Source organism: Camelus bactrianus, chromosome 9 (genome assembly GCF_048773025.1).
Source record: "Camelus bactrianus isolate YW-2024 breed Bactrian camel chromosome 9, ASM4877302v1, whole genome shotgun sequence".
NCBI lineage: Eukaryota > Metazoa > Chordata > Mammalia > Artiodactyla > Camelidae > Camelus > Camelus bactrianus.
This window is the reverse complement of record NC_133547.1, coordinates 8,953,938-8,965,369: the sequence shown is the minus strand read 5'-3', so window position 1 is coordinate 8,965,369 and position 11,432 is coordinate 8,953,938. Positions and strand designations below refer to the sequence as shown.

Sequence of the window (11,432 nt, the reverse complement as noted above, 5' to 3'; positions counted from 1 at the left end):
CCCCTCTGAGCCTAGGTTATAATATTGTACACTGTTGAGCAGGTAGGGATAGGTTTGCAAAGCTTAGAGCTCCCCACCAATGGAAGTTGTCATTTAAACAACACCAAGGTTTTTCAGGGAGTTTCACCTAAACAGGCAGCTCTCAGAAGTCAGGAAGAGAAGGGAATTCTGGGTTTGCATTTCTTGCGAAGGAATCTTGGGCAACTCACAATCTATCATTTTCCTCTTATAAAATGAAGATTTTTCCTCCTTTAACCTTCCACAGCTGTTTTAAGGATTGCAGATCTTGTATTGAAAGGCCTAGTACAAGAGCTGATATACAGTAAGTGTTAAATACATGGCATCTATTTTTATTATTACTACTACTATTATCATCGTTATCATTATTACTATTATTATTTATCCCCCGCCCCCCGCAAACATTATTTCTGACTACGGATAAGGAGCGGAAAGGAGAGGCTACCAACACCATCAGCAACTGGGACCCTTCACCCTAAGTTTCATTCCCTAGCCCCTCCAAACCCACGTACCTCCCAAACGCTGGACCTGGGGAGGCATTAGGGTCCAAGACACACATCCTTTGTCCATCTGGGAAAAGTGAGAGGTAAACATTTTTAAAGCTCGAACAGCGAGTCAGGGTAGAAGCTGGTATAAACCTCGGGACTCCACCCCCACTTCCACTTTCACCTGGAGCATCAGAGCCCCTCCCATCCGGCTCAGGACTCAGTTTCCCCGCCTATGTGACTACACGACACAAGCCAGGGTCTCCTTTTGGAGATTTGACCTTCCTCTCGAGAGAGGGCGCTGCACCACCAGGAGAAATGGGGGGCGGGGGGAATTGCCAGAGGTGAGAGGGAACCTCTACTGGGGTCTTCCCCGCTGGGGTCCTCCCCTGGGCCAGGCTAATTGCCTATTAATACCAGCCCCCGGGGAGGCGCCGCGCTGCGCAGGCGCAGGCAGGTTCCGCAGGCGCGCGGGGCGAGCGCGCGAGCGAGCGAGGGATTCCCTCTGACGTAATTGCTAGGATACCAAACAAACACTCAGCCGCGCCGGCCGAGCTCCTTATATGGCTAATTGCGTCACAGGAACTCCGGGGAGACCAAGCCGGGATCCCCTCCCGCCGAATGCTCCAGAACGCAGCCCCCAAGACCCCCAAGGCTGTGAGGGGGATGCAGGTGATCAGATCGATGCTAGGGCAGACCTCTTGCCGGACGGCGAGGGGCCGGGTTCACTAGGGCCGGAGATATTGAGAAGTTTGTGGCGCGCCGGCCGGATGACGTAAGCAGGGGGGCCGGGCCCTGGGTATATAAATACAGGCTGGCGGTTCTGAGCTTCATTCATAAGACTGAAAGCTACGGCCAAGGCAGGGACACGCGGAGCTGGGACTTGATTGTTGTGGTTGTTCTTCTTGAGGCTGTGAAATTCGGTTTATTATTTTTTTCCGGAAAGTTTTTGGAAGGCTTCTTCTAGATAATTCTACATTTTATTTTGGAAGATCGACTTACTTTTTTTCTTCTTCTTTATTACTCCCCTCCCCCCGTGGGACCCGCCGGACGCGTGGAGGGGACCGCACCCGAAGCAGATTCTGTACAGCGGGACAAAGCTTTCCACCTCTGGGGGAGCGATCCCCCCTCGCCCCTGGTCCTACGGAGCCTGGACTTCCAGGAGGCACAGCGGCATCTTGTGGGGGCCTGGGCACCGCAAAGGAATTACACAGAAACTTTGCCATTGTTGGAGCGGGACGCTACCTTCACCCCGAGTTTCCCCGGACAGCGTACTCTGGGGACGCGCTCGGCTCACCCCGGACTCGCACCTTTCTTCTCCCACCCGGCCATAGCCTTGGCTTCCCGGCGACCTCAGCGTGGTCACAGGGGTCCCCCTGTGCCCAGGGAAATGTTTCAAGCTTTCCCCGGAGACTACGACTCCGGCTCCCGGTGCAGCTCCTCACCCTCCGCCGAGTCTCAGTATCTGTCTTCGGTGGACTCCTTCGGCAGTCCACCCACCGCCGCCGCCTCCCAGGTAAGGTCCAGAGGGTCGGGGTGCTGCTTTGTGTTTATACAGTTTTTAAAGGCAAGGTGGGGAGCGAGTAATACCCCCACCCAAAATAAAGTAGCGTCAAAACCCAAGATCTGAGAGGGAATAGGCTCACGGCGCACTTTGCAAACTGCTGAGTCCAGACGTACTCGCAATTGGTTGTGTGCGTGGAGCGCAGGGAGGGAACACAGAGGGGTAGGCTTTGGGGGTGGGGAGAGTGAGCTGTTTCATGCAACGTGTATGCGGTAGCAGGGGTAAGAACTTTAAGCCAGCTCGGGGACGGCTCCCTACTCAGGTCACCAACCTGAAGCTAGCGCGGTTAAGCAGGTGGGGGAAATCCCGGAGAAGCTTTCAGTAGCCTCCTCTCTTTTCCTCCTCCATCCGAGCGCCTACTCCGGCGCCAGGTCACCCTCTACCCAGCGGGAAGGCGGGCCTCGAACCCTTGGTCACGCAGCCTCCGCCTCCTGCGCGGAGACGTAACGGGGGACCCGTGCGTAACGGCTGACGCGCTGGAATCCTCCGTCTGACGCGGGGCACGCACGGCGCGTGGCGCCCCCTTCGTCCGCCCCGCCCCTGACGTCCCGGGAGCGTTCTATTTTGGAACGCCGGGGCCACGTTGCTAAGGGAGGGGGCAGTCCGGCGTTCCGATTGGCCGCCGCGGCATGAGCTTCGGCCAATCAACTTTCCCTTCCTATTTGTAGGGCGCAGTTTCCTTCCCCCAGTTCGTCCCCGGAACCCGTGGTTCTTCAGCGTTAGGGTCTCTTTTATGGGCTTCTAGAGGCTGAGCGAGAGGATTCCAATCGCGAAAGGAGCGATCCGCTGCGAAACAATGAGTCCGCAAGGACCTTGCAAAGATCCTGTCCCTCCGCTCTCTGGGTCAGAGGGTGTCTGTGTGTCGGGGTTTCTTTGGGAGACATGGTGACCGTCACCCGCTTCTCCAGGCATACACAGGCATATTCCCACTCCCTCTACTCCGGACGCCCGGTGCCTCCGGCGTGTCTGAAGACGGGACTAGAACCGCTAACCCTAGAGGAACCCCCCAGGTGGTCTCCTGGAGCCCCGCCCCCTCTGGATTTCCAGGACGTTGATTGGCCAGCGAGCCAGCCCATCCCTCACCACGCCCCCTGGGAGAGTAGTTAAGCCTTCCGAGCAGTTCTAGGATTTCATTTGGGGGGTGGGGGGAGATGAGCGCTGCCTGGGCTTGGGGTCTCAGGACCTACACCGTTCCCCCTCCGCTACAGTCTACGGGAGCCCGGCTCCTCACTTTCTCTACTTGTCTGCTCATCGTAACCTGTCACTTATCAGTCTCACTCTGGGGAGAGACAGTTACTTGAAACGTTGTTCTAAACTCCTAGGCCCGTCCCCCTACACCCTTTTAACTGGGACCCCCGCCCCTGCATGGGGTCTCATGATCCCCCCCAATCCCTCATCCCTTTGCTCAGAGGGGTGTGTATCTGTGTGTGAGTGTAGAGGAAGGCTTGGCCTAAGGCCTCTCCCTCTCCCTCCCCTTGCCTCTGGGGTGGGGGTGGGGTGTTGTGGCTGTGTGTGTGGCTGTGACTCCATCCCGGGGGTTCTGTCACCGGCTGTGTCCAGCCTCCTCCCCACCCCCCACACCTAAGAGTCACCAACCCGGGGTGTGATTCACCACCCGCTGGAACCGTGCAACCTTTCCCCGAGGAAGAAGGAGGAGGTAGAAGCCAGTTGCACAGAAATCCTCTCATTAACCACTGCGTCACGGTGTAGTGGAAGGGTGGGTGTTGTGGCTTTTTGCCTGTGACACACACATCCACACCCGCTCGCCCTGTGCTCACTCACGGGGTCGGTGTGTGTATGTGTGTTGGGTGTGTGTGTGTCGGTGTCTCTGTTTGTGTGTCTACGCCTGTGTGTGTATGTGTCACCCCGTAGGAGTGCGCCGGTCTTGGGGAAATGCCCGGTTCCTTCGTGCCCACGGTCACCGCGATCACAACCAGCCAGGACCTCCAGTGGCTCGTGCAACCCACCCTCATCTCTTCCATGGCCCAGTCCCAGGGGCAGCCACTGGCCTCCCAGCCCCCGGCCGTCGATCCCTACGACATGCCAGGAACCAGTTACTCCACGCCGGGCATGAGTGGCTACAGCAGTGGCGGAGCAAGTGGCAGTGGTGGGCCTTCCACCAGCGGAACCACCAGTGGACCTGGGCCTGCCCGCCCAGCCCGAGCCCGGCCTAGGAGACCCCGAGAGGAGACGGTGAGTAAGGGGCATCTGAACTTGGTCTGGGGTGGGAGTGGGGATGAAGGGAGAGAGGCAGGAACTTTCTCAGTACTGGGGGGAGGGATCACCTGCAGCCTAAATGCTGCAGAAACCCTATCATCCTTGCCACAGTCAGGAGGACCAGAGGGTCCTTTTCTCACTCCTGGGGGCTCTTGGAGAAGAGGAGGTTTAGGATGGATTGGGAGGTATGCTGTGTCCCCAGACCTCATGGCCTCTTTCTCCCCTACTCAGCTCACCCCAGAGGAGGAGGAGAAGAGAAGGGTTCGCCGAGAACGAAACAAACTGGCAGCAGCGAAGTGTAGGAACCGGCGGAGGGAGCTGACTGACCGACTCCAGGCGGTGAGGATAGTCCCTGGTGCGGGGTGGGAGAATGCTGAAGTGGGGTGCTATCCCCCCATCATCTGGTATCCAGCACCACCTGTGCCCTTATCCTGGACGGAGAACCAGAGGTTCCACATGTGGAACTAGATACAGACAGGGTCACCCATCTCACACACACAGACCCTCACTCCTGGCCACTCCCTGTCCTGGTTTATGACCTCCTCGCCTCGCCCCCCTACCAGTCTCCTGGTCTTCATTTCATCCTGAGGGGACATATGAGTGACCTTTAATAGAGGACAGCTCCAGTCATTTCCTCTTTTTCGGTCTTGGGAAAGCAAGAACCCATTTTTGCCTCAGTTTCTCCATCTCTTCAGCCCCTCTTGGAATCTCCCAGGTTCCTTGTAGCTTTCACATCCTGGAGAGTCTGTGAAATGAAATCCTTTAATCCTACATCAATTCCCCATCACCTGCCCCAGCCACCTGTAGTTCTCAGGTCTTGAGCTGATGGTCTCCACCCAGGTCCTCCTCTAATTTTATGCCCAACCTCAGCCAGAGAGTTTTCTACCTTATGCTTGCAGGGTGACCTGTTACCATTAAAGGAAATCAGGGAAAGCTACTTTCCTGGGCTATCTGGTCTTTATCCTGGGAGGCAGAGGGGGAAGGGTCACAGAGGGGAATAGGTGGCCTTAGATAACAATCGTTGATTCATTCAACAAACCTCTGAGTGCGTCTTGCAACCAGAGACTTCCCATGTACACCTGGTCCTTTCCCAACCATCCACTTGACAGAGAGGGAAACTGAGGCTTCTAGGAGACAAGACCCTTGGCCCAAGTTCCAGAGCACACCAGGCCTCCATCTCAGGGGGTCTTTCAGGCCAGAGCTGCCTTCCAGCCCTGGGCCTCGGCAGCCAGTCTAGGGGAGACCGTTTCAGCCATGACCCACCTTCTCTAGTCGCTCACTGCCTTTTTTTCCTTCCTCACTCTCCTCCGCAACCCGGCCACCGGGGACCTCAGGAGACAGACCAGTTGGAGGAAGAAAAGGCGGAGCTGGAGTCGGAGATCGCCGAGCTCCAAAAGGAGAAGGAACGTCTGGAGTTTGTGCTCGTGGCCCACAAACCGGGCTGCAAGATCCCCTACGAAGAGGGGCCTGGGCCGGGCCCGCTGGCGGAGGTGAGAGATTTGCCGGGGTCAGCATCCACTAAGGAAGATGGTTTCAGCTGGCTGCTGCCGCCCCCGCCACCACCGCCCCTGCCCTTCCAGACCAGCCAAGACGCACCCCCCAACCTGACAGCTTCTCTCTTTACACACAGTGAAGTTCAAGTCCTCGGCGACCCTTTCCCCGTTGTTAACCCTTCGTACACTTCCTCGTTTGTCCTCACCTGCCCGGAGGTCTCCGCGTTCGCCGGCACCCAACGCACCAGCGGCAGTGACCAGCCTTCCGACCCCCTGAACTCGCCCTCCCTTCTTGCTCTGTGAACTCTTTAGACACAAAACAAACAAACACACAAGGGAGAGAGATTTGGAAGAGGAGGAGGAGGAGGAGAGAGAGGGAAAGAGACAAAGCCGGTGTGTGGGCTCCCTGCCTCTCCTGTCGGACCCTCTGCTACCACTGCCATCGGACAGGAGGACTTCCTTGTGCTTTGTGCTGCCTCTTGTTTCTGTGGCCTGGCGAGGCCAGAGAGCTGGTGACTTTGGGGACAGGGGGTAGGGAGGGGATGGACACCCCCAGCTGCCGGTTGGCTCACTCACTTCAACCCAAGCTCTGGGGATGGGGTGGGGGGTGGGGGGTGATGCCCACCTTCGGGCAAGAGGGAAGGGGGTGCAGGCGGTGGGCGGTGGGGTGGGCTGGAGTCCTTTCCAGAGAAGCCTAACAAGGAAACGCCACAGAGCTCCCCCACCCAGGGTCGCCCACACCCACCCTTCAAGGGGTCACCAGGCTGGTTCTCCCTGCTCCCCCGACCTAAGCCTATGTATCCAACATTTCCATGTGGTTAGAGCTTCCTCTGAATTGAGCCCCCCTTTAAAGGGAAGCTGATGCTCCCCTATGATAATCTCCTTCCCCTCACCCAGACTTAGTCTGAAATGTGAACCTCCCTCCCTGACCGTCCAGCTGCTCTTCCCAGCAAAACTGGCTCTGGTTTAAAACTCCCGCCTCCTAAGGATGCCGCACGTTCAAACCCCAGCCCTCCGGTCTGATTACAGTATTATTCCCTTCTCCCCACCTTCAGCCTCCCCTCCTGGCCTTCCTTGTTGGGCCTCTCTGATTCAGGCAGCAGGGGGCGATGTGACGCCTGACCTGCTGGAGAGTTTTATACTGTGAAATGAGTTGGCCGGATCGTGGGGGGAGAGAACTCTTGCGGAGGGATTGTACCCCCACTCCCCAAAGCCTTTCCGTGGTTTCCCCTACCCTCCCACCATATGCCTCCTTCCTCCCCTCAGAATGATTTAGACTCAAGGGGGCGACAGAATGGAGAGGGGTGTGACCGTTATCCATCCGCGTGGCCCCTCTTCTCCCCCCAGACCAATCCCTGGCCTTTTTCTGCAAGGCCTGGAACCCCAACCCAGCCTAGGACGCCAACTTCTCCCTCCCCTCGGCACCCCACATCCTTTCTAGAAAGGAAGCAAGGGGAGATTGCCAGAGGGCCCGACATTTGTCTGGAGATTGAAAGGCTGAGGCTTTGGCCCCCACCCTCCATATTTTTGGACTGGCAAACTCGAAGGGGCTGGGCTCCCGCCACCCCAGCTTCCCCTCCCCCAGCCCCAGCCCCGATTCTTGGTTTTGGCTCCTGCACCCCGCCTTCCCTTGTGCTTCACCTCATGAGAATTTTATCATGAGGCCAATGGATTTTTTTTTTGAATATCGGGTGGGTCACGCCGCCCTCCGTGCTGCATGGAAAACATTCCACCGCCCCGTCCCGCGGCTCCCGCCCTGAACCCAGCCCCACTCCTGTGCCTATTTATCCATTTCCTGGTTTCCGAAAGGCACTTATATCTATTATGTATAAATAAATATATTATATATGGGTGTGTGTGTGCGTGAGTGCGAGTGTGTGAGCGCTTCTGCAACCTTGGCCTAGGTCACGTTGGCCCTCAAAGCCATGCCATTGAATTGGAAACACTGCTTCTGGAGACTTTGAGACTGCTTGTCTCTGGCTGTCTCTCTCTGTAGCTGTCTCTTTTCTAACTGTCTCGGCCCTTCTGGTTGTTTCTAGCCGTCTCTGGCTGCCTCCTTCCCGCTCCGTCTTTTCTTGTCCTGTTTTTGCCAGACCTTTTCCATCTGTCTCCGTCCTGAGGTCCCTGATCCTCCAGCCGTCTCCCAACTCTGGGTTCGTTGGGGACCTGAGATTTTATTTTTGTGAGTAAGACTGAGGGATTATAGATTTTCACAATCTGTATCTTTGAGAATTCTGGGTGTGAGTGTGAGACTGTGAGCAGGGCCTGCCCCTGCAGACCACCATTTATTGACTCCCCAACCCCCACCCCCATGCTGTATTTGTGATTTTCTTTGTATTTTGCACCTGACCCCCGGGGGGTGCTGGGGCTGGCTGGCACTGGGCTGCTACCCTCCCCCTCGTGGTTCTGCACTGTCGCCAATAAAAAGCTCTTAAAAATGCATCCATCAAGATTCAGGTTCTGTTTACTCCTGAAACCCATTACCTGCCTTCCTTTCAGCATGAAGGAGTGAGGTTAGATTGCTTTGGGACTACACGCACACACACGTGCACACACACACACACACAGGAACTCCTACCGGTGAATCAGCCTACAGCAGGATGGAGGAACGCTAGACAGTCAGGAGGACTTCCCATACACACAGGCTGTGCCTCCTCCTAGAAGAAGTAAGGAGGCAGAAGGTGGGTGATACTGAAGTGCTAAAGGGTCAGGAAGGCTTCCTGGTGAGGGAAGAACTTATGCTTGACCCTGTAATGCTATGGGGATGGCCTGAGCAAAGGTTAGAAAAAGAAATTGAACTACAGAGGACTATTTTGAGATGGTCCCAGGAGTCCTCAGGCTTATATGAAGCAAAAAAAGCATGGATCATGTTTCAGTAAAGATGCATTTCCTTTTGCTTTTCACATGATCACTTCTTCTGAATTAGGAACATACTGGAGACAACCCGAGGCTGACTAAGCCAAAAATATTGCCACTTTGTCCAAAGATACAGCTGAGCCATCCCCATGGCAAGCTCCAAGCCCACTCCTTTGCAAAGGAGCAAGCATTCTGGGAATTGAAGTAATGGTCCAGAGGTCAGAAGTCTTAGTAGATGAATAAGCATGGGAATTCATCATGATGGAATGAATTACTTACTTAATTCAAAATTTTTGCTAAGTACCTACTGTGTGCCCACCCCCATGCTGGGCATTGTTAGGGACACTGCCGAGACTGAGACAGCCCCAGGCTCCCCTCTCCTAGGGTTCATGGTCAACTGGGGGACACAGACTTGTTCCCTGTCAGGGACATCCAAAGTGGGCAGCGTTGGGGAAGTCCATGGGACTTGGGGGGCCCAAGAAGAAACCTAACCTGGTCTGGGAGTCAGGAAAGACTTCCTAGAGGAGGGGATAGCTAAACTGAGTCCTAGAGGATAGAGGGTAGAAAAAGGACTAGAAAAAGGCTGAGTCTAATGAAATAGGGAGTCTGAAGAGCTGTTAAGTAGAAAGAGAGCTTGATACATTGAGGGAGTTAGAGGTTCACCGTGGCTAGGGCAAAAGGTGTGAACAGAGGGGTTAGCAGGAACCAGATTCTGCATGCCAAAATCCCAGACTAAGAATTTAGATCTTCTCTTGAGGGCACTGGGGAGCTATGGCAAGTTATGAGCCATAGAAGGTCAGGGACAGTCAGTTAATCTTTGGCAAAGGAGGCAAGAATATACAATGCAGATAGGACAGTCTCTTCAGCAAGTGTTGTTGGGAGAGCTGGACAGCTGCATATAAATCAGTGATGTCAGAACACACACTTGCACCATACACAAAAATAAACTCAAAATGGCTTAAAGACTTAAACATAAGACAAGACACCATAAGCCTCCTAGAAGAAAACACAGGCAAAAGATTCTCTGACAAATCATAGCGATGTTCTCCTAGGGCAGTCTACCCAGGCAATAGAAATAAGAGCAAAAATAAACAAATGGGACCAAATTAAACTTATAAGCTTTGGCACAGCAAAGGAAACCATAAGCAAAATAAAATGACAACCGAAAGAATGGAATAAAATATTTGCAAAAATGATGCGACTGATAAAGGTTTAATTTCCGGAATATATATACAGCTCATACACCTTAATAACAAAAAAACCAGTCTAATCCAAAAATGGGCAGAAGACCTAAACAGACATTTCTCCAATGAAGACATACAAATGGCCAAGAGGCACATGAAAAAATGCTCAGTATCACTAATTATCAGAGAAATGCAAATCAAAACTACAATGAGGTATCACCTCACACCAGCCAGAATGGCCATCATTAAAAAGTTCACAAACAATAAATGCTGGAGAGGGTGTGGAGAAAAGGGAACCCTCTATACTGTTGGTGGGAGTGTAGTTTGGTGCAGCCATTATGGAAAACAGTACGGAGATTCCTGAAAAAATTGAAAGTAGACTTACTATATGATCCAGCAATCCCATTCCTGGGTATATATCCAAAGGAAGCTCTAATTCAAAAAGATACATGCACCTCAATGTTCATAGCAGCCACATTTACAATAGGCAAGACATGGAAGCAACCTAAATGTCCATCAACAGATGACTGAATAAAGAGATGTGGTGTATATATACAATGGAATACTACTCAGCCATAAAAAATAAAATAATGCCATTTGCAGCAACATGGGATTGATCTGGAGATCATCATACTAAGTGAAGTAAGCCAGAGAAAGAAAAATACCATGTGATACCACTTATATGTGGAATCTAAAAAAAAGGACACAAATGAACTTATTTACAAAACAGAAAGAGACAGATTTAGAAAACAAACTTATGGCTACTGGGGGGAAGGGGGTGGGAAGGGATGAAGTGGGAGTTCGGGATTTGCAGATACTAACTATACAAAATAGATAAACAGCAGTGTTCTATTGTATAGCACAGGAAAATATATTCAATATCTTGTATGAAACCTATAATGAAAAAGAATATGAAAAGGAATATATGTATGTATATGTATGACTGAAACATGATGCCATACAGCAGAAATTGGCACGACATTGTAAACTGACTAGACTTCAATAAAAAAAATTTTTTTTAAAAAGAAAGTCAGGAACGGGTGTGTGCTGTAGGAAGACTCCTCTAGCTGCCAAGTTGAGAGTAGCTGGGACAGAAAAGGGCAAGGATAAGGCGGAAGAGCAGGGAGGAGGCTCAGGTGAGGAAACTGAGGTGTGAGGGGGAGCCAGGAACAGGACCAGGGCTGTGGGACAGAGAGGAGGGGAAGGGTTCAAAAGACATTTAGACCACCTAAAAGAATTAGAAAAAGAGGAACAAACAAAACCTAAAGTCAGCAGAAGGAAAGAAATGATAAAGATCAGGGAGGAAATAAATAAAAGGGAAATTTTAAAAAATAGAAAAAAATCAATAAAACCAAGAGCTGGTTTTTTGAAAGAGTAAATGAAATCGACAAACCTCTGGCTATATTCTAGGCAGTTCCAACAATATTTTTGTTGAAACACTTTCTGGGTTTTACTTATGTTATTTGCAAACGTATGTTTCTGGATGGGGCTTGGATTTCTGCTGAAGTTTATTTTATCCATGATGTATTTTTTAAAAATTATTTTAATACAGAGGAAAGTCTTCTATTTATTTTTGAAGTACTTCAGTGAAAACTTCGTGTAGGTCTGAAGCCAT

General features: G+C 52.4%; 1 protein-coding gene across 2 annotated transcripts; it reads left to right on the top strand.

The window, feature by feature from the left end:
- The first annotated feature begins 1,325 nt into the window (after positions 1–1,325).
- Positions 1,326–8,219, top strand: FOSB (FosB proto-oncogene, AP-1 transcription factor subunit). 2 transcript variants are annotated; one of them, XM_010946815.3, is made up of 5 exons: positions 1,326–2,019; positions 3,940–4,260; positions 4,516–4,623; positions 5,619–5,774; positions 5,915–6,053. In XM_010946815.3, exons 1-5 carry the CDS (start codon positions 1,894–1,896, stop codon positions 5,915–5,917), a joined length of 714 nt encoding a protein of 237 aa, XP_010945117.1. In that variant the 5' UTR covers positions 1,326–1,893; the 3' UTR covers positions 5,918–6,053. The 2 variants fall into 2 exon arrangements, with proteins under 2 accessions (XP_010945117.1, XP_010945116.1); XM_010946814.3 differs by having other exon boundaries at positions 5,619–8,219.
- Positions 8,220–11,432: the final 3,213 nt, after the last annotated feature.

What these genes read in the sequence shown, in the direction of transcription:
- FOSB (XM_010946814.3), top strand. Translation starts at nt 1,894, where the DNA reads ATGTTTCAAGCTTTCCCCGGAGACTACGACTCCGGCTCCCGGTGCAGC. An exon ending in CCACCGCCGCCGCCTCCCAG is followed by an intron (nt 2,020 to 3,939) that starts GTAAGGTCCAGA and finishes GTCACCCCGTAG; the next exon opens with GAGTGCGCCGGTCTTGGGGA. An exon ending in TGACTGACCGACTCCAGGCG is followed by an intron (nt 4,624 to 5,618) that starts GTGAGGATAGTC and finishes CGGGGACCTCAG; the next exon opens with GAGACAGACCAGTTGGAGGA.